The 23,058-nt window shown below is 41.7% G+C and overlaps 3 protein-coding genes across 3 annotated transcripts; all 3 read left to right on the forward strand.

The window, feature by feature from the left end:
• Positions 1-441: 441 nt before the first annotated feature.
• On the forward strand, positions 442-1,413 carry LOC129339808 (olfactory receptor 6J1-like). Its single transcript, XM_054994387.1, has one exon. The coding sequence runs from the start codon at positions 442-444 to the stop codon at positions 1,411-1,413; it is 972 nt and encodes a 323-aa protein (XP_054850362.1).
• Positions 1,414-9,124: 7,711 nt separating this feature from the next.
• On the forward strand, positions 9,125-10,105 carry LOC129339809 (olfactory receptor 6J1-like). Its single transcript, XM_054994388.1, has one exon. The coding sequence runs from the start codon at positions 9,125-9,127 to the stop codon at positions 10,103-10,105; it is 981 nt and encodes a 326-aa protein (XP_054850363.1).
• Positions 10,106-16,928: 6,823 nt separating this feature from the next.
• On the forward strand, positions 16,929-17,897 carry LOC129339810 (olfactory receptor 6J1-like). Its single transcript, XM_054994389.1, has one exon. The coding sequence runs from the start codon at positions 16,929-16,931 to the stop codon at positions 17,895-17,897; it is 969 nt and encodes a 322-aa protein (XP_054850364.1).
• The last annotated feature ends 5,161 nt before the right edge of the window (positions 17,898-23,058 follow it).

Genomic DNA, 23,058 nt, shown 5'->3' on the forward strand with positions numbered 1-23,058 from the left:
CTAAGGAGGGTTGGTCTTGGTTAGTAATTGGATGGGATTCTTCCAATGAAGACCAGGGTTGCAGATGTGTTCGAGCTCTATCTGAGACCATAGATAACTGCTGCTAGTCAGAATAGGCAAGAATGTGCTTGTGAACTTGGAAGCCTGACCTAGCATAAGCCAGTAGAAAAGAGCAAGAGTCCAGTAGCACCTATAAGCTATGTCTTCACTTAGGTGCCTTCGACAAATCAGAATATCTCAGTCTCAGTAATCTATCATTGGTATAATATGAATAAATCCAGACTTACCTCCCCACTAGATAATGCATGGAAAGAGATGTCATAAAGATGACTGAGGATTACAAAATACATTTTGCTTTCAAAGTGTGATAGAAATACTGCCTAATTATACTGTTTCTCAGCTCCTTCAGGTGAAGTTGCTGGGCAATGAAGAGAAAACACAATGGAGAACCAGAGTGTGTCTGAGTTCATCCTGATGGGCTTTTCTGTGGGCCGTCAAGAAGAGATTCTTCTTGCATTCCTCTTTTTGCTCATTTATGTTACATCCTTGGCTGGCAACATGGTTGTCCTCTTAATTGTATTGGTGGATAGTCGACTCCACAACCCCATGTACTTTTTTCTCGGCAACCTCTCTGTGCTTGACATCCTCTTCACATCAGTTATTAGCCCTCAACTATTATGGAACCTCTTTTCTGATAACAAGTCCATCTCTTTTTCTGGTTGCATGGCCCAATCCTATTTCTACTTCTTCCTGGGCACAGTGGAGTTTCTTCTCTTGACATCCATGTCCTACGATCGCTATGCTGCCATATGCAGACCTCTCCAGTACCATGCCATCATCAATGGCCGGGTGTGCATTCAGATGTTGCTGGGTAGCTGGTTGGGTGGATTCCTCTCTGTCCTTTGTCCCACCATCATGATCACCAGGTTATCGTACTGTAAGTCCAATGTTATCAACCACTTCTTTTGTGACAGTGGCCCCTTGCTGAATCTATCATGCACTGACACTCATTTCATAGAACTGATGGATTTCATGTTGTCGTCTCTCATTGTCCTGTGCTCAATGGTTTTGACGCTGGTTTCTTACATGTACATCATCTCAGCGATAATGCACATCTCTACTACCACTGGCCGTGCCAAAGCCTTCAACACCTGTGCTACACATTTGACCATCATCTCCATCACCTGTGGCATCAGCATTTTCATTTATGTCACACCATCTCAGAAAGAGACACTGGAGGTCCACAAGGTACCTGCTGTTCTTACCACTATTGTCTGCCCCTTCTTGAATCCTTTCATCTTCACTTTGAAAAATGACATTGTGAAGCAGGCGCTAAAGGAAGCACTAAGACGCGGCAAGGAACTGATTGCTCAAAAAAATGTGGGTGACTGGAGAAAGAAAACCACTGTTTAAAGAAAGATGGCAGTATGAATGTCTAAAGAAAGAACATGGAGACTGCAATAGAATACATAGAAGGCATTTTCTTGCTCTGTGTTCCTTGACTTTTACCTCTTTTATTGAAGTGCTGTTTCTAGGACATTTCGTCTTATCCCTCGTCACACCTTTCAGTGCTTGACTCCTCAGAAGTAAATCTCCTTGCAAGCTTGTTTTCAACTTTCACTAAATTTTGTATTTGCATACTGTCTTGCATTGGTCATTGACTGTCCCTGCTGTTGATTGTATTGACTTATAATATGTAATTCACCTTCAGTCTCAGTGAGAAAGATGGACTATAAATAATGTAAATAAATAAATGAGTCTTCCTCTTTAGTAAGTACACCTAGGACTTCAGCCTTGCTTATTTGTCTGTCCTCTCAAAAGCTCAAAGCACTTTTTCAACTTTAGAATCACCTTACAGGATTGGTTTGGCAGAGAGAGATAAGCTAACAATGTGCTAGTACAAACAGTAAACTCTGTCTTTCTGACTTTTTACTTTGTCGGTAATTGATGCAAGTCTTTCATCACAATCTCCTGAATTCTGTCTTCTTAAGCTATTCCTCATTTACTGATATCTCTATTGTATCTGATCTTTTCAGATTTTAGCAAACATTGCAATTTGGTTTAAGGTTCACAATGGTGTTTGGGTTTTTCCTTTTAATTTTGTCTGATATTAAATTTAACCATTGTCTGATCTGATATTGCTTTATGGATAGCTAAAGGTTTCCTTTTTGCAAGCCATCTTGTGTTTCTTTAGGAAAAGTGGAGGATAAATGTTGCAGATAAATTAATAGATGTGTACGTTGACATCACACACACAATCTAGCAATAGTGGAGATGTAAAATATCTGGCAATGTGGATTTAAAAAGTAGTTTTGGAGGACTGTAACAGAAATTTGGAGAAAAATGGACACATATGTTGTACTAACTTTCTTATTAAGTCAAATTTTACTCCTTTAGCAATATAACATGTATAATGTATAACTAAATTAGCATATACCATTTAGGGAGTTTAGTATGAATGCCATAGTTTTCTACAAACAAAATTGCAAATACACCAAATATAAGATATAAAATTTAAAAACCTACATATTTTGTACTAAACAAAGTCAATTGTATTCTATGTAAGGGAACTGTCTCATTATGTCAGAATTGGACCGGCTGCATCTTTGGATTTCAAGGGAAAGTTTATACCATTGAGGCTACCAATCTCTTCAATAGTGTATTAACGTATCACCTAAGGAAAAAAGATGAAAGGCCTGTTATAACTAAATAAATAAACAATCAAATAATCCATATACGTTATAGCAGGGCTCATTTCGAGGGGGAACGCGTCAGAACGCAGTTCCGGCAGTTCCCCAAAGAGGTCACATGACAGGTGGCCCCGCTCACCTGACTCAGCCATTTTGGGCCCATTTTGGCCTGGATTGAGCCTGTGATGGGTGGTGGATCACTCTCCCCCTCAGCAGCAGCCCAGTCCTAACCATTTTGGGCCCTTTTCCAGCCATTTTCAGCCCCTTTTTGCCATTTTGGGCCCAATTTCGGCCCTGAATGGCCAGGATTGGGTCCAAAACAGCCAGGATAGCTGATGTCAGGGGGTGTGGCACATGCAAATCAGATATGCTAATGACACTCCCAGTGCTGTCAAGGGGCGTGGCATATGCTAATGAGTTATGCTAATGAGTTCCTCCAGCTCTTTTTCTATGAAATGACCCCTGCACTATAGCATAATAATTGTAAACAGAACTGGTTTGATTTATATAAAAATAAATGCTTGAATATGTGTTGTACAGTAAATACAGGAATTATCATTATCTAATGTTTCTTAGTATTATTAATTTATTCAATTATAATTTAAATCCAGTGTCCCCGGAAGTGGGCTCAAAATGGAGCACAACAAATGTAATAAGATAAAATAAATCATGGTAGCATAAAAACAATAAAATACCTATAATACAGATTGCTTAAAAACAGCCGCGCCCATAATTGTACAACCTGTCAAAACAGAACCCGTGGGGCTGGGTGGCCAGCTACAGATGGACAACAATGGCAGGAGGCCGGTTGGTGGCCCTTCCACCTCTACAACCTCACTCTAGCCTGGAAGATGGCTTCTTATCTTGACACGGCTGACCTTGCCACTTGGATCCATGCTATGGTAAGATCAAGGCTTAACTATTGTAATGCTCTATACATCAGTCTCCCACCTAAGTTAACTAGGAGGCTCCAATTAGTGCAACATGTTGCAGCTCGACTGTTATCAGGAGTGAGCAGGAGCATGAACATCACTCCTATTCTACAGTTGCTGCATTGGCTACCCATCAGTTACCGTGCACAGTTCAAGGTATTAGTTATTACATACAAAGTTCTTCACGGTTTTGGTTTGGCATACTTATGGGACTGCCTCCCTCCCTATGTTCCTCCACGGCAGCTTCACTTATCTGAAAAGGGTCTCCTGAAGGTGCCAGGCTGCATACAGGTGAAGCCAACAACAGCCCATATAGAGGCTTTCTCTGTGGTGGCTCCTATCCTGTGGAATGACCTGCCTGAGGAAGTCCGAAGAGCCCCTACTCTCCTAGCTTTTCATAAACGATGCAAAACTGAATGATTCAAAAAGGCTTTTTACTCAAATGGGCGGGCTGGATTGTAGGGGTGGGGTCTCAGATGTTTCACTAATGAGTTAGGGATCATAGACTTCATCACTATATTGCCTTACATATTATCTGCTGTTTTAAATATGTACTCCTATGTACCACCAGTCCTCCATGTTGCCTAATATTAGTCCTAGAATTGATTATGTTCTGCTTCAGTATTTTTTCTACTCCGTATTGCATTCTTGCTAGTAGTATGTCTTTTAAACGTGTATCTATTTACCCTGTGGTATTGTTTATGGAAATATCCTTGACACTGTATTGAAATGTACTTGATCCTGATTGTACTAATCTCATACTATGTAATCCATCTTGAGTCTCAGTGAGAAAGGCGGACTATAAATGACACAAACAAACAAACAAACAAACAAACAAACCATCATATGCCTGATGGAACATCTCTGTCTTGCAGGCCCACTGGAAAGATAACAAATCTTGGCAGGCTAGGGTCTTCACAGAGAGTTCCACCAGGTTGAAGCCATGACTGCGAAAACCCTGGCCCTAGTCGAGAAAAGGTGGATCTCTTTGGGGCCAGGAACCACCAGTAGATGATTGTCTGCTGAATGGAGCATCCTCCAGGGAAGTCTTCATATGTTTTGAGGGCATCAAACCTTGTCTGAGAAAGACATTTACTCTCATTCCAAAAGAGAAAATATTTCATAGGCGATTTTTCCTCCTCAGTGTTCCTCCCAAAACTTTCCATTGGAAAATTTAAGTGACTTCAGATTTTTTTTTTTAAATAAAAGAATCTCTTGTCATTCACAACCCCCCTGTATGTCTGTTTAATGTGAGTGCAGAGCAGGTAACATCCAATCAGGAAGGAACCATGGAAAGCTGGAGGAATTACATGGGAGTGGCAAGTGGAGAAAAATCAGTAAATCTGCTAGTTTGAGTCATAGGGTTTGTGCCTCCATAGGGTCTGGCCAGGGCCGGGAGGTGGATCTTCTCTCAGGAGACTATATAGGTCACAGGGCCTGTATTGTAAGGAAAGTAGGCTAATTTAGTAAATGCTTTAGGAAGCAATTGTACCTGTCTCACAGCCTATCTTCTGGGAAAAGCTGGCCAAAGATTTGCAATTGTCAGGAGGAGCTCCCACTTCTACTGTGGGATTCTTGAACTTGTGGGAAAACCAAGGATTCACCACAAGAGTTTTAAAAACTTGACTGATAACCGATCTCTGAACCCAGTAACTGCCAACTGAAATACTGAAACTTAATGAGCCCAGTGAATGATGTGTGGGGCACACTTAATAAACAGTTTAAAGCCCCCCTGCCCCAGCATCCTTTACCTCCTATACCAGGACACAAATAAAAGTTACTGCCCCATCTTCCCTCATGTCTCATGTGAAGTTGTAGGTAGGACGAGGCATTTCTAATGAATCAGAATCAGGTTCAAGGTTCTGATCTTAACTTTTGAAACCCTTAGCAGACTGGGACCAGCATATCTGTGGGACTGCCTCTCTCTCTATGTTCCTTGCTCAGTGGATAAATATCTTCTGGTGGTCCCTGGCCCCAAAGAGGCTTGCCTTGCCTCAACCAGGACCAAGGCCTTCTATGGAGATCCCAGCCCAGCAGGAATCACTATCCTTCCACCAGGCCTACAAGACGAAGATGTTCTACTTTGCAAATGGTGGTTGAGGCGGGCAGGCTGTGGAACCAGCCTCCTGCCACATAAGGGGGGGGGAAGGGTTACCGCCCCCCCTGTTTTGTTAACATCTAGCAGTTAGCCACCCAGCCCCATGGTTTGCTGTTATTGCTGGATTGTGCAATAGGTGAGCCGCCTCCACTATCTTTTAGAAATTGCTGTTTTTATTGATGCTTTTAGTTGGTTTTAAACTAAATTGTTATGCTGTTTTATATTTGTTGTACTCTGCTCTGAGCCCACTTGTGGGGAGAGAAGACTAGAAATATAAATAATAATAATAATAATAATAATAATAATAATAATAATATAACCTAGGCAGCACCAGAGAAAAGAAGAATTCTAATGCCATCATAACTGTAGTAGGCATCAGCGCTAACTAGGCTGTGGAAAATTCCCTCACGTGTACTTCAGTAACTGCATTTAGAAGCCAGTAGGGTTCAGTCTGTCACATGAAGGCTGAGATAGAGACCACACTGGTCAAACTTCACATCACACTGCTTCTGCTTGAATGAATAGTCTTAAGTGCTGTCAACTGACTCATGACAATCTCACAGGGCTTTGAAGGCAAGAGATGTTCAGAGATGGATTGCCACTGCCTTTCTCTGAGTAGAGACCTTGGACTTCCTTGATGGTCTCCCATCCCCCCTGGGTGGGCCCTGCTTAGTTTCCAAGTTTAGGTGAGCTTCAGCTGGTCGGGACCCTGGGCTATTCTGGCTGCTACCTAGCGTCATTTAAAACCCCAAACTTCACACCCCTTTAATATTTCCATGTTTTCCCTAGGACATCATGTCTCTAATTATGACCATAGGTCTCTAGTATTCTCGCCTTTTGCTTTTATTTGAATAGTTTGCTTGTATTGCTTAAAATATCCTAAATGAATAAAATAAGTAATTTCACATTTTCTCAGAAACCGGTTTGAGAGCATAATACTAAGAGAGGGTGAGGCATAACTTGTTCTAAATAAATTTATATTTTAACAGGGCAATTGTAAAGGCAGGTGTCTGACAATATTTTCTAACCTCTATGCTAATAAGTAATCCTCCCTTGGGCTCACATTTCTAAATTGCTTCCCCTGAGAAGGCATCTAATGAAAGTGAATCTATTGAGTAAGAAGAAAACTGAGTTCTAAAAGCATTTATTATTTAATGGGAAATGAATAATAAATGTTTCCTTTATGCCGAGAATTACAGAACTCTGAATTTTGCTGTCAGGGACATATCAAGCCCTGGGCTTGTAGAAACTGCTCCAATTCCCCACTCTTTCATTTTCCCTTTAAATTCTTCCCAGATGTGTCCATATATTTGCTCTTTCCTTACTTTCTTTCACTTAGCTATTTGTTGTCAACATCATCCTGCAGGCACTGTTTCTTTAAGACTTTTTCCAAATGACAAAACTTCTTGTCACTTGTTATCTAAAAGGAAACTCATAGAGTTCCCGATTAAGGGCAAGTGAGAAAACTAAGAATGGTTTATCTTGCCACAGCCATTTCACAGGACACCTCTTTTCCATTCCACAGATGCTTCCTCGGCCCATAAGATTAGTGGCCTTGATTTTCATTCAGCAGTAGCAGGACCATATCTGAGATGGAGTAATGACCTTTTCATTGGGAGGTGTGACTCCCAGAGAATATATCTTTTTTTTTTAACTCAGTGGGACTTAGTTGTGGATAAAGGGCCACTTAGTGATCAAGTGGAGTGCAAGTGAACAGGGAGGAATACAGAGCCAAAACAGATGTTACGAATTACACGTGTAATGTTCACTTGCCATTCAAGTGTCATTCGTCACTTGTAGCTTGGCCCAAAGTCTTTTGTTAGTACTAGAAATTAACAAGAATATGGATTTCTGCTTTTCAGCAGAAGAAAAAAAATGGGAAATGGTGGGTACGAAAGCAAAGATGAAGAAAAGAAGGCATCTACTGAAGTGAGTAGTACATCTGGATTTCCTAATCAAAGTATCGGAAGGATTACCGCTTCCCCATCAATCATATACTCGTAGCAAGCATATAGACCTTCTTTGCATGATTTGTCTGGATTGTTCTACTAAACTGTTTCTTAAATCATATTAGTATCCCCATCTTATCTATTTAGTGAGCATCTTCTCCCTGGTCATAATACACAATGCTATCCTAAGCAGAGTTACACCCTGCTAAGCCCATTGACTTCAATGAACTCGAAAAGGTGTAACTCTTTTTCAGATTGTTCTTAGAGTTTTAATTTGTATGTAATTGCTACGTAGCAGGGACTACTGTGTGAAAAATTTTAAATTACCACTTTAAGACTTTCAAGGCCTTGGCCTTTGTGAAGATCTGGGAATATGTAGATGAATGTTGACAATTACGGACATGTAATTTGTCAACATGAGTATTCTGAAAAGTGGGTACATTTTTTGAATATTCAGATGCATTGGTCAGACACAGCAACACAAGTTGTCATCTACCTTCCTGTAGCGTAGTCTATTTTGATTCTTGGTTTGGAAACAGATGTGAAATGGAAGACAAGGAAATATTCCACATGTGAAAAAGTAGGTTTCCGATACAAAGGGATAAACTGATTTTTCTTGTACGTATCCACAAAGATGTCTTGCACAGAGGAGAGTTTAATATAATAATAGTCCAAAAGTATTCATGTTTTGTGTTTCTTTCATATTTTATAAGGAGATGTTTGATCAATCCTTGTCTTCTCAGAGGGGAACTATAAGTTGATGCCTGACACGTATTCTCTCCCCCGCCCTACTCTGGGTGAAATTTGACAGGTCTTAAAATAAAGAGGGAGGGGGGTAGAGATTGTGTAGTTCAGCAACTAAGGAGTGAAGGACGCTAGCCAAGAAACTCTTTTCTTTTTCACCCCAACACTTAAAGAACATGTGCCAGACATCACTGTGTAGTTTAGCTCTCAGTCTCTAAGTCTTCCGGGCATATGAAGGGAAAAAAATTGCCAAAGAACCATTTGTTGTGTGTGTAATATTACCCATAAAATCAGCACTGAAATGTAAAAAAGATTCAAAAACATCAAACATAGAAGAAATCCAACAATTTCAATCAATTTCAGTGGACATACAAGGCAATAACTGTTTAGGATTATGCTGAAGAATTACTGCAGATCTGAAATACTGAACTCTGAAATATTTCTTTTAGTGCATTCAGATAGACCATGAAATCAAAGTTATCATCTACCTTCATGTATTTTAAGAAAGAGGTTCATAGTTCAATATATTTCTTAACTGTAGCATAGTCTATTTTGATTCTTGGTTTGAAAACAGATATGAAATGGAAGACAAGGAAATATTCCAGGTGTAAAAAGTAGTTTTCCAAAAAAGGGGATAAACTGATTTTTCTCACATGTCTATTATTGGAAGAATCAACCTTTTTTTGTTGTTTGTCTTTGGTGAGATTAGGAATGGAAAACCACACTAGATATGAAGACTTTGTCCTCTTGGGCTTTCTGATTGGACACAAAGCAGAGATTTCAGTGGCAATGGTTCTCTTGGCTATATACTTCCTGACATTGTCTGGTAACATATCTATTCTGATCATAATTGCCACCACAACCCGCCTTCACACACCCATGTACTTCTTCCTTGGCAACCTCTCTGTGCTGGACCTTGCTTTTTCAACAGTGACTGTTCCCATTTTTCTGAGGAACCTCCTCTCTGGCATCAAAACTATCTCCTTTGCTGGCTGCATGGCCCAATCCTACTGCTACTTCTTTCTGAGTACAGTGGAATATTTCCTATTGACCTGCATGTCCTACGACCGCTATGTCGCCATATGCAACCCCTTGCGCTACTCTGCCATCATGAATAGCCATGTTTGTGTCCAGGCAGTGCTGCTTTGCTGGGTGGGTGGGTTTTTCTCTGTCCTTTACCCAACCATCATAATCACCAGGTTGTCTTATTGCAAGTCCAACATCATTGACCACTTTTTCTGTGACAGCGAACCTCTACTGCAGCTTTCATGTACTGACATCCGCCTGATACAGTTAGTCACTTTCGTGTTGTCATCAGTCGTTATTCTTAGCTCTTTGGCTTTGACAGTCATCTCCTATTTGTACATTGTTTCAGCCATTTTACGCATACCCACCGGAGCTGGCCGGAAGAAGGCCTTCAACACATGTGCTTCGCATCTGACCTTGTTTCTAATGTCTACAGCTGTCTCCATCTTACTGTATGTGATTCCATCAGAGAAATCCTCTTTGGGGGCTCGCAAAATCCCAGCGTTACTCAGTAGTATAGTCAATCCATTTCTGATCCCTTTTATATATACTCTGAGGAATGATTTGGTCAAGGGAATACTGGGTGAGATTTTTGGTCAGGGCAAAGCGGCTGTGGCTCAGAAGATGCAGAAGTTGCTGAGGATGGAGTCAGCTGTAGCATTTTGACTTACAAAGCCCTTCATGACCTTGATCCCTCATATCTGCAGGTCTGCCTCACTCCTATGCTCCACTATGACTGTTTCACTCATCTGAGCAGGGCCTTCTGCAGATAATACCATGCAAATGGGGAAAATCAACAGCTGCCCATTCATATGCATTGTCTGTTATAACTGTGATCTGAGGAGCCTTATATACCAAATGCTTTCAGAATCCAATCTGTCAGTTTGGCTAACGCATATCGAGGAGAAAATTAAGACTATGGGTATTTCTAGGGACTCGCTATCAATGTTAACATTAATTGCTGCATTTTTACAAATTAAGAATAGGATGTTGGACATCGAACGCCAGAAGTTATATAGTCTGGCTACTAGAACCTGCTCTCCTCTGAGCTTTAAGATCCTTTTCACTGTAGGAAGGATGGCTCCATATTTATCATCCGTACAGGTTACAAAAAACAGAGCCCCGTGGCACAGAGTGGTAAGCTGCAGTACTGCAGCCCAAGCTCTGCTCACGACCTGAGTTGAAGCTGGGTTCAAGTAGCCTGCTCAAGGTTGACTCAGCCTTCCATCCTTCCGAGGTCGGTAAAATGAGTACCCAGTTTCCTGGGGGTAAAGTGTAGATGACTGGGGAATGGCAATGGCAAACCACCCTGTAACAAAAGTCTGCCAAGAAAACATTGTGATGCGACGTTGCCCCGTGGGTCAGTAATGACTTGGTGCTTACACCTTTACCTACCTACAGGTTACAAATCAATGTAGGGTGTTTCCCTGGCTAGGTGTAACACTCTGATGTCTGCCATTTTATATGGCAGATTTAACAGGACACCCTATTCAACCAGTTATTGCCTATGTAAACAAAATTGTGTTGAGTCAATTACACATATTCTTCTGTATGGTCCTCTGTATGTTGATATACGTCACACGTATTTAAAATCTGTCCTAGCTAGTATGATGGACTGCCCCGATTTGCTCAAACTTTATAGATTGTTGAATGATTCTTTTCCCGAGGTAACCGAGTTGGTGGCTAAGTTTCTCCATGCTGCTTTGAAGTGTGGTCAAAGGTTATCACAGCATTAAGTTAGGATTGCTTTGTCCTTTTATTGTGTCTGTATTTTAATAACTTGAATGGCTGATATATGCCAATAAAGGCTGACTTGACTTGACTTGATTGTCTATTGTGGTCCCCACATTATGGACTGGCCTGCCTGAGGAGGTCAGGAAGGCTCTTACTCTCCTGATAGTCTGCAAACTACACATACTTAAACACAGGGCTTTTTTTCAGGGGGAATGCGGGGGAACGGAGTTCCGGAACCTCAACTCCCCTCTGTCTGGAGATCAGGGGGTGGGGCCACCACCCATGTGACCATTTTCTCTGCGGGCAACCCACTGAGTTCCACCACCTCTTTTGCCAGAAAAAAGCCCTGCTTAAACAGATGCCATTTTACCCAAGTAATAGGGCTTTATTATAAAGGAATGTTTCAAGAAGATGTTTTAATAAAGGGAAAGGGACTGTGTGGACTATACCACTGTGCATAGTATGCATTGCTAGTTGCCGTATATATTTTTCTCCTATGCAGTTTCTGTATTGTTTAACATGTCATTCTAATGCTTATGCTCTCCTTCAGTTTGTTTCAGATTTCTGCTTGGTTTCAGGTCTCTGCTATCATAATCCTATTGCATTGCTTATTAGATGTTCCATGCTGTTGATTCCATTGTTTTACACTCTGTAACGTGCCTTGAGTGTCAATGAGAGAGGTGGACTATACGTACTGTAAATAAATTTTTAAAAAATTGCTTCGCTTGTCCTTCTGTTCAAGTAAATGGTGAAGATTCATAGAACAAAAGAACTTCTGTGCACATCACAGGATAAACTAGGCTCTTGATAGGAACTTTACACGTGCATTTGAAATGTCTACAAATAGGCATGAAGGATTTTAGGATTACATTTCACCAGAGGTTATCAGGCAAACTAGTGTAGGTTCAGAATTTTACAGGTAGGTAGACGAAGAGACAAAGCACCTGTATCCTATGATCCTCTTGTGTAAGTGCCTATGCTCTTGTGTGAGCAGAAAATACATTTATTTCTTGCCTGAATATACTTGCACTATGAAAATGTTTCATACCAGGCATTCACTAAATGTAACATTTCCATGTATCGAAAAACATTCTTAGGTCATTTCCCCCCTCTTGTTTTCTTCGACCGATAGTTCCTTAAATCCATTCATATCCACACAAATAATTTCTCCTTCTTGGAAGTCTGTCAGTATTTCAAAACATTTAGAACTGCCTGCTAATGATACAATAAACTCACACAGAGTTTAGTAAAGAAAATAAGAGTCCTTTATTCAGGAACTCCACTTAGCATAGGAAAGAGAAGAGAGAAAGTCTAGTCTAATCTTTCAAAGCTAGGATGCCGATGGATGCAGGAAGCAACTCTATGGTTGCAAGACTGAAAGAAAGTGTGTTGTGTAGTAGTGAGGGAGGAGGGAGAAGGAAGTTCCTGGAAGTGGCAATCTACAGATCAAAGGGATAGCCCCAGTAGATTAGGAGGTGGTAAGCACATATCCAGTCCTCTCTGCCTGTTTGTCTCTACAGTATATCCCGCTCTGTGACCTGAGACAAGGGGCAGCATAGAGTCCTTCACTTCTTGCATGTAGGACTGCCCTTGCTGTTATCAACCAGGCATTTGGTTGATGCGAGGTGGTGCCCCCTAGCCTGGGGAGTACAACATATGCCCTCCCTACTAGTCATACCTCCATTTCTCATATTTCCTTGTCAAAATGCTTTGGAGATGGCTGAAAAGGTGGTCATTTAGATTTTGTGCCGCTATGTTATGTATATATGTATATATACATACATATATATATATATATATATATATATATATATATATATATATATATATATATATATATATATATATATATATATATATATATATATATATATATATGCATTTCATTCTGTGTATTTAAGATGTTTTATGGTTTTTAATTGTATATACTGTGAAATATGATTTTAAACTTGGTTGTAATCCACCCTGAGCCTGCTGATGCGGGGAGGGCGGAATATAAATCGAATAAAATAAATTAATTCCAAGAGTTGATAAAGCTGCAAGTGCAGAAATGTGAGTTTTAATTTTGAAGCAAAGAAAGAAACACCAGAAACATTTTTTCATACATCTTTGCAAATTGGAAGGCACATGCAAAAATGAAGACGCGTATGCACTTACACAAGTTTCCTTGCACCAGTAGACATATGCTAAGTTGATGCATTCTATGAATGGATTATTGAGGATTTAAGCCAGGAACATTGTAAAAGTCATTCTGACAGCAGTTCTGCTTTCCTGGGATAACATAGTACTTACTTCGGTTTAGGATTGCTTTCTAAGACTCAAACCCTGAGCATATTAGAAGCAAGTCCCATTGAACTTAGGCTGCATCTGTACTTCATGGGATAATAATATTCCACTGTAATGTGCTGTGATGATCATACACAACCAGATTTTCTTGTGTGGCCAAGACAATCCGGTTGCAAATGGTTACCACAGTATAATGAAAGTGCAGTATCCATCAATGTGCAGCTGCAGTTTTGGTGTGAGTTCTGTCCCGGTACGTATGCTTAAGATTTAACTGTATGTTTAAAAGTCCTCTTGCTTGAAGTAACATCATCACAGGGATTGGACGTTCTTTTTCTAAAATTTACTTTTTAAGGTATAGCCATGGGTTCCTCTTCTCTTGTCAAAGGAGGAATTTCTCTTTGAGTTCTCTTTGTAGATTTCTGTTACATCTCTGAGCACCCTTTTGTAAAACTTCAGCCTTTGCAGTTGTTTTAGATGACACACCACAGGATGGGGCTCGAACAGAAGGCTGGGAAAGTTTGGGAAGACATTGCCTGCCTCTGGACATTTACAGGACAAAATTTTGAAATGTTGCAGAACTTCCCTCCAGTTCCTCCCCACAAATTTGTCTTTTGCTCATAATGGAATTGATTAGAACAGATTCCAGATTCCTTACAAGAGGGAAAGAAACAGACTGTTGGATTTCAGGGAGAAATAAAGACTAGAGAGACCTTTTCTTAATAATGCTAGCTGGAGGTAATTCGCTAGCATTTGTCCTCATTAGTAACACTCACCTGGGAGCATAATTGCATCACTTGAGACGACTAATGGAGTCTTCTTGTTGAAGTTAATTGGTCAAGTTCAGTGAACGAGCAAAACTGCAAGAGTGTCAATTCTTTCATGAGACAAGCTGGGAGGGGGGAAAGGTTTCTTATTGGCAGAAGTGTCGAAGAAGAATCGCAGAAGCAAGAACATTGCTGTAGTATACAGGTCAGCTTCCTGATCGACATTCCCTGTTCCTACCTTATTCTTTTAAATCTTTTTCTTTCCTTCAGTAACTTCTTTCCCCTCTTTCTTTTGCCATCTAAAGTTACCATTAATCAGCACCCTACAGCCAGTATTTTGAGAACATCTAATGCAACAGACAAAATGTGTTATGGGATTTTATGAGATGAATGTCCATTTTAGCTTCCCAACATCCACCTAAAGAAACAGACATACACGAAAACCAAGAATGATCCATATTGTCATAGTCATTTCACTGTCTCTTTTTTACTTAGAGGACACTCCTTTGTTTGACAAAACCGATAGAGTACTGAGTTGCAGGTTGGTCTTGTTTTTCATCCCACTGTTGGACAATATCTGGGACATAACACTTGAATTTTTGACATCCAAGGTGTGCAATTTAGTCAGCAATCCTAAACAGGCTTCCTAAGGATCGTACCTTTTTGTTTCAAAATAGTCTTCAGATACAGATGTTAGAGCATAAAAAGAAGTTGGATGCCCACCTATCACCAGAAGATGGCAAGAAAGGATAATTCTCTAGATTCTCTTGAAAGCAAAGGGGATGAAAAGGAACACTCTGGTTATCTTCTGACAGCTACTGAAGTGAGTATGCTTGTAGATATAGATTTAACTGGTCAAAATAGCTGAACGACTTAGGACACAATCTGGATACTGATGCTGGCTGCAACCTTGGTTTGGTGGTTAGGGTCTTCGACAAGTTATCCGAGAGACATCATCATCATGCCATTAAAGGGGATCATGCGGGGAAATCATGCTAGGAAGACACTATTTTTTCAGCAGAAGTAAAGCTGGTGGGATCTAACTGAGGGCTTGCCCCTTACAATATGGGATCAGCTTTGCACACAATATAACTCTATGATCTCCTTGATCTTTGTGTGATTAAATCCATCCTACAGAGCATCAATAACCTGCTCTCCTAAAGAGATAATCAGAGTTTCACAGGGCCTTGGAATTGTTCTAGATGCAGAAGTTGCAATCATCAGAATTTACCCCCAAGTACTGATGTGTGCTGTTATTATCAGTAGAGATGGGCAGGGAACAACAACAACCCCCCCCAAAAAAACGAACCACGGAGCTGGACTAGTTATGAACCAGTTTGTGGTTAATGGTTTGTGGGGTTTAAATGCCCTTTTCTGGCCTTAACAGTGACAGGGAATGGTGCATTTAACAGTTTAAAGGATGCTTTCCTGCCTTGTAAACTGCAGGTCCCTTTAAACTATCAGCTGGCAGGCGACAGAGGGGATACCCCCCTCACCACCTGCCAGCTGATAGTTTAAAGGGACCTGCCAGCGGCAGGGCCCTTTAAACTGCCCAAACCCCAGTCCCCCCACCCCCCACCCCTGAGCCCTAGCCCCAGCCCCCCTGCCACCTGCCAGCTGATAGTTTAAAGGGACATGTTCTCTGTACAGTCAGTTAGGTCAAAGCATTGTGAGTGGCCCAATATCACCCAGTAAGCTCCAGAAAAAGTGGGGGATTCAAATCCAGTCTTCCCAGATTCAGGTCTAACAATTTACATGGTAGTGGCTTGGAATAAACATATCACATTATTTTCAGTTACCTTTCCCAATTTAGGGCAGGGGAACAACTATTTCTATTACAGCATCTCTATGAGTAAGTGATACACAAGTTTGGGATATGTGATTATATAAAGGAGATGTTTAGGAACAGGAACATTTTTTATGTTTAAGAATGAATGCTTAAGAATAAAAAGTAAAAGGCACCCACTTGAAACTGGTCCTGGCATTTAAACAGAAAAAAAAATCAAGAGCTTGTGTATGTTAGCCTGCACCAGTGACTTCATAAAAATGTTGAGATGTGTTTTAATTGAACTGCAAAACTGTGAGTTTCTTTAGTTCAATGAAAGAGAAGTGAAAGAATGCTGAACCTGTTTTGCTTATGAACTGTTGGTCTGTGAGCATGAAATAAAGAATCTGAAATGAAAAAATGTAAATTCTAAATGTGTGAAAAGATGGACTTTCCAAAGCAAGAGGAGTAAGGAATTTTTGTAGCGCGTCAAAGTCTGGAGAGGTCAACAATCTCATCTTTTAATAAAAATAAAAATATATACTGTTCTCCTAGAGTTCCTCACTCAGAGCAGTGAACAAAGTCAGTGTTGTTATCCCTACAATACAGCCGGGAAGTGAGAGCTGAGAGGAGTGGCTGACCATCTGCTGGGGTCATGACAGTAGTGAGATTGGAACCAACAGAGTGCTGATTTGCAGTCTGACCTCTTAACCACAATGTTAAAGCAGCAAAAAGACTGAGGGCCAAGCTACAAGTGACGAATGACACTTGAACCGCAAGTGGATCGAGTGGAGGGCAAGTGAACAGGGAGAAATACACTTGCCGTTCAAGTGTCATTCGTCACTTGTAGCTTGGCCCTGAGATTAAGGGATTTTTTTAATCATGTCAGATTCTGAAGAGGTCAGCAATCTCATCTGTTTTCTTCTTTTCGGACTTAGAAATGGGAAACTACAGCAGACATGAAGATTTCCTCCTCTTGGGCTTTCTGCTGGGACCCGAAGTGAGGATTCTGGTGGCATTGATCCTCATAGCTGTCTATCTCTTGACCCTGTTTGGTAACATGACAATTCTGTTCATTATTGTCAATACGAACCGCCTTCACACACCCATGTACTTCTTCCTTGGCAACCTCTCTGTCCTGGACCTTGCTTTTTCAACAGTGACTGTTCCCAATTTTCTGAAGAACCTCCTCTCTGGTATCAAGACTATCTCTTTTGTGGGTTGCATGGCCCAAGCCTACTGCTACTTCTTTCTGGGCACTGTGGAATATTTCCTGTTGACCTGCATGTCCTACGACCGCTATGTCGCCATATGCAACCCCTTGCGCTATCCTGCCATCATGAATAGCCATGTTTGTGTCCAGGCAGTGTCGTTTTGCTGGCTGGGTGGGTTTTTCTCTGTCCTTTACCCAACCATCATAATCACCCAGTTGTCTTATTGCAAGTCCAACATCATTGACCACTTTTTCTGTGACAGCGAACCTCTACTGAAACTTTCATGTAGTGACACACACTTGGTAAGGCTAATGGCTTTTGTGCTCTCATCCTTAGTCATTCTCTGCTCCTTGGTCTTAACAGTTATCTCCTACGCTTACATTGTGTCTGCCATTTTGCGCATACCCACAGGGATAGGCCGGCAGAAGGCCTTCAACACATGCGCTTCCCACCTTACCTTGTTCCTTATGACCACCAGCGTTTCCATCTTACTGTACGTGATTCCGTCTGAGAAGTCTTCTTTAGGGGCTCGTAAAGTCCCAGCTCTTCTCAGCAGTATTGTCAAACCATTTCTGAGTCCTTTTGTATACACCCTGAGAAATGATTTAGTCAAAGGGATCCTGGGAGAGATTTTTGGCCAGGGGAAGACAATAGTGGCTCAAAGATTGCAGAAGTTACTGCCCTGTCAGATTTAATTAAAATTCATATAGATGAGAAAACATTGAGGAAACTTTCTATCAATGTATCTAATTCTCTGTGGCTATGAAATCTAGAGGTTGGAACAAATAAGACTGAGCTTTCTACAAAACGAGAAAAGTCTTGAGTTTGCAAAAAAATAAATAAATCTGAAATTAAAAAACTACTGAAGGATTAGCCCCCTCCCACCCTCAAAAGTGATAGAAGCAGCACTGATAATAGATTAAATAATCAATGTCTTCAGTAGTCATTGTGGGGGCTGCTAGCCAACAATAGCAGTACTGCCAGCCTTCAAGCCATGGGCGACTTGCTACCACGTGACTTACATGATAAACCCGGGCATGGCTGATTGCTACTGTTCAACAGCAGCCATCCCATAAACCCATTGTACATTGTTGTTAAAGTTTCAGATGAGGATCTGGGAGACTCAGGTTCAAATCCTCAGTCTGCCCCTTAAGCTTGTGGGGTAACCTTAGCCCAGTTATACATACCCAGCCTAACTTTCCTCACAAGGTTATTGTGAGGATAAAATAGAGGGGGTTGATGTAAGCTGCTTTGGGTCTCTGTAGGGGAGAAAGGTGAGTTATGAATGAAATAAATGAATTATAAACAGAGCTGAAGAAAAGTGACCGAGAGATGCAGTAGCCTAGTGGTTAAAAAAAGTGGGCTTCTGCCTTTCCCCTACTTAGAGTGGCCAGGTCCATCTTGGGAAATTCCTGGAGATTTTGGGGGTGGAGCTTGGAGTGGGTGGGGTTTGGGAGAGGAGGGGCCTCAGTGGGATATAAGACCATAGAATTCATCCTTCAGAGCAGCCACTTTCTCCAGGTGAACTGGTCTCTGTTGCCTGGACATCAGTTGTAATTCCAGGAGATCTCTAGCTACTACCTGGAGGCTGAAACAAAGCAGGGAAACCCCGGGTAGTCAAAAGCTACAAGAAACAATACCGGGAATATACAGTCATTTTTTTTTTATTTTTATAACAATATATTGGTGCAAAATGTGCAAAAGTTCAAAGTGTCAACAATAAATACAATCTATAATAAATACAAGGTAACAATTATACAAGGTAATAGTTGTTTGTCTGTGTTTTTGTAATGTTCATAAAGAAACGTCTGGGTGAGAGCTGCAGTAGAGCACATATTATGCCATTCCCGTTTCGTGTGCAACGGACAGTGCAACTCTTAGCTTCAGTCCGTTGCACTGAAATGGTGGTTCATGCCAGTAATGAAAATATCATGTGGTGAGCTGTTCTAATTGAAGACCATTAGGAAGGTGTACATCCAATAACTGTGCCCAGGAAGAAGTTGTGTATACGAAACGGGAATGGTATAATATGCAAGCATAATCCCGTCGGCACATCCATATTTTCATTTGATCTGGATTGTGGTCACCCTTCCCTGTGGGACCGTCTGCCTACATTCCTAAGAAGGCTCTACTGCAGCTCTCACCCAGACGTTTCTTTATGAACATTACAAAAACACAGACAAACAACTATTACCTTGTATAATTGTTACCTTGTATTTATTATAGATTGTATTTATTGTTGACACTTTGCACTTTTGCACATTTTGCACCAATATATTGTTATAAAAAAAAAAAAAAAAAACATTGACTGTATATTCCCGGTATTGTTTCTTGTAATTACCTGGAGGCTGGCAACCCTACCCCTACTTAATACTGGGCTTGGATATAACTCAAATATATATATGTAGGACAAAATGAATTTTTAAGTTACACTAGATTCATGCTACCAGAGGCTTCCCCACCCCAGCAAACAATATCATCAGTTTTGGAGGGAAAATCTACCTCACAATAGGAGAGTGAGAGGGAAGGCACACTTTACAGGGTAAACAGCCTGTTATCATTTCTGCTGCCAGAATTGTTCAGGAGGAAAACCTGAAGCCCTTCCTCTCCCCTTGTGCAGGTCCCAAACTGAGCAGGTTGGGCACCCACAAACCAACTCTTTCCATATATTTTTTGCATTTTGTTCTCAAATAGCAGAATTCATTTCTTCATGTTTCAATGATAACTCTTAGTTTTAATAAATAAATAAACAGACAGACAGATGATAGCTAGCTAGCTAGCTGGATAGATAGATAGATAGATAGATAGATAGATAGATAGATAGATAGATAGATAGATAGATAGATAGATAGATAGATAGATAGATAGATAGATAGATAGATAGATAGATGACCCTGTTTTCACCCTGCCAGAGTCAGGAGCCACCATGCAGCAGGTAGTAAAGCCCACCGTCCACCTTCACCTGTCAGGATCAGGCACAGAGCAGGAGGCAATGCCTGTTTCTCCCTTCACCCACTGGGGAGCAGGTGGCAATGCCCACCCCTGTTCATCCAGCTGGGATCAGGCTTGGAGCAGGTGACAATGCCTGCCCCCCTTCACCCAGCCGTAGTCAGGCACAGAACATGAGGCAATGCCCCCCTTTACATGGCAGGTATCAGGCATGGAGCAGGTAGCAAAGCCCACCACCTCTTCACATGGCCGAGATCAGGCAGATCAGGAACGGAGCTGATGACAATGCCCACCCCCCTCCTTTACCACCTGGAATCAGTGACAGAGGAAGAGTGAATGCCTGTCTGCCCCCTTGTTCAGGTTAGACGCCTGAACAAATATAACTTTTGACTTGTTCATTCATCACATGGGTTTTTTTTCCTATGATATTTATTAACTGACTTATATACGTGTGTAAAGCTAGGAATAAATTTACAGACATAAGTTACAACGTGGGTAATTATTTCTTTTGTGCAATTTCTACCTGGAGGTTGGCAACCCCAACAGCTCATATGCATGCATACACACACACACACATACAGAGAGAGAGAGATGCTAGGTGCTGGAAGGTGCCTTCATTCATTTTTGATAGCACTGCCTACTTGCAAAAAGTCTTTAGTCTAAAATACTCATATTATTTCATTGAACATCGCAAATAAAATCACTTCAAGACCCTTAAGTAGCATGGTTAAACATTATTTCAGAAGGAACTCAAGCTGAATTTAAGAAGGGATTGTGCAATGTGTGTGCTGCACAAAGGATGTTTTAAAAAACTGTAATTTGTTTTTTACGAAGCTGAAGTTGGTTCACAGTTCCCAATTTGCAGTTCCTAGTTCCTTATTCACAATGCGAAAGAAAAATATCGTGGAGAAATTGAAAAGCTCTGAACCCCAAAATGAAGTTTGCAGGGGCACATATCATACACCTCCAGATTCAGCAGACTCAGCCCTCTAAGAGGACCTATACTGGGTCATCCTACAAAACCCAGATATTGAGTTAACAGCTTCAAAATAGGGTGCCCCCAGAACAATTCAATAAGAAGAAAGGGGCGGCAGCTGCAGCAGAAAAAATCTTTGGATCACCCCAAATCACACAGCCCTGAACTCCAGAGACTGTCCCCTACAAGAGGACATATGCTGGTGCTGATCCAGTCTCTGGTTCTGGAGCTGAGACCTCCTATTTCATCTTTCTCCCAGAACCTTATATTAGTGCATTGAATAAGGAGCTGGGAAGCATAAGAGCCCTTTGCACGACAAATAATCTTTGGATCACCACAAATCACACAGACCCAAACTCCAGAGACTGTCCCCTACAAGAGGACGTGTGCTGGTTCTGATCCAGTCTCTACTTCTGGAGCTGAGGCCTCCTATTTCACCTTTCTCCCAGAACCTTGCATTAGACATTGCTGTGATCAAGGAACTGGGAAACGTAAGAGCCCTCACAAATAATCTTTGAATCATTCACCCCTAATCACAGAGACCTGAACTCGAGACTATCCCCTACAAGAGGACATGTGATGGTTCTGATCCAGTCTCTACTTCTGGAGCTGAGGCCTACTATTTCACCTGTCCCCCAGAATGTGGATCTACCACAGTTCATAGGACACATACAGGGCAGGACGAGGAGAGAATACATTTCGGAAGGCTGTGGAGGGCAGGCTTTGTGGTAGGCCCTCAGGCCTAGGCAGCAGTAGCTGCAAGGGAGAAGCTGCGACTCCCTGGTTGCTGCCTTCAAACCCCAGGATTGGAGCCAGCCTCAGTGGTTTGGCAGAGATTTTTCTCATGTATTTACATTTGGGGCTGGTAGTAAATTAGTTGGGAGGGCTGCAGCAGGGTTAGATTCAGCCCCTAGCTGGACACTGCCCCCAAAGTCCTCAGGCCCATCCAGGCTTCCCCTCCACCCACCCACCCCACTCCCACACAATTTCACTTTAGTGGGGAGAGTACTTCCAGCGGAAACGCAAAAGCTGACCTAGAGGCCACTTGCAACCATTCTGAAGAGTGGATTGCTTCACGTTAGAGATACTGGTATAGCAAAGGTTAGGGTTGCCATCTCCAAGTTGGAAAATTCCTAGAGATTTGGGGGGGGGGTGAAACCTGGAGATGGTCGAGTTTGGGGAGGCGAAGGACCTCAGCATCGTGTAATTCCATAGAGTCCACTCCCCCAAGGTAGCCATTTTCTCCAGGTGAACTTACTGTGACCTGGAGATCAGTTGTAATTCCAGGAGATCTCCAGTTACCACCTGGAGGCTGGCAACCCTAGAGAGGTCTACATTCTGCTGAATTTGAGCTGGTCGTGGGGTTTTTTTAGGGGTCTTTTTTAACAGAATCCCTGAAATCCCACATCAAATCACATATCACAGCTTGCCTCCGGATCTGGTCCCCAGAGAAAGCTCAGGGCAATCCCGAGTACTAGAGAAAGGCGGGTGCATCTTAACAGAAGGAGGGTGAAAGAGCATGGCCAGAAAGAAAAACTCCATTCCCATGGCTATCCAGGGATGGCCGCCGCTGTGCAAACGGAAATGCTGTAAGGGTAGTAGGCATTTAGCCAGTCGTGGGGCCCCTGGCAAAGATCCTTTAGTATTAATGCCAGTATTAGCTTATCCTCGAAGATAGAAGAGGGGGCAAGTATTATATAATTCCCAATGCAAAAAAGTCGCTCTCTCTATTTCCTGCACTTCCAAAATGACTCCAATGCAAATTAAAATAAAAATGAGATGGCACACCCCTGTGCTTTCTCCTGCACTTACGGAGGGAAGCTTCACCGCCTGGATTTCTGCCTCCTCTGACTGCACAGGCCCAGGCAAGGAAGGAGGGAAAGGACAGAGCAGCAGAAGGGAACTTCCAAAGACCAGACGGGTTATGGCTA

Source organism: Eublepharis macularius, chromosome 12, assembly GCF_028583425.1.
Source record: "Eublepharis macularius isolate TG4126 chromosome 12, MPM_Emac_v1.0, whole genome shotgun sequence".
NCBI lineage: Eukaryota > Metazoa > Chordata > Lepidosauria > Squamata > Eublepharidae > Eublepharis > Eublepharis macularius.

Coding starts and splice junctions, on each gene's coding strand:
- LOC129339810 (XM_054994389.1), top strand. CDS start 16,929: ATGGGAAACTACAGCAGACATGAAGATTTCCTCCTCTTGGGCTTTCTG.
- LOC129339809 (XM_054994388.1), top strand. CDS start 9,125: ATGGAAAACCACACTAGATATGAAGACTTTGTCCTCTTGGGCTTTCTG.
- LOC129339808 (XM_054994387.1), top strand. CDS start 442: ATGGAGAACCAGAGTGTGTCTGAGTTCATCCTGATGGGCTTTTCTGTG.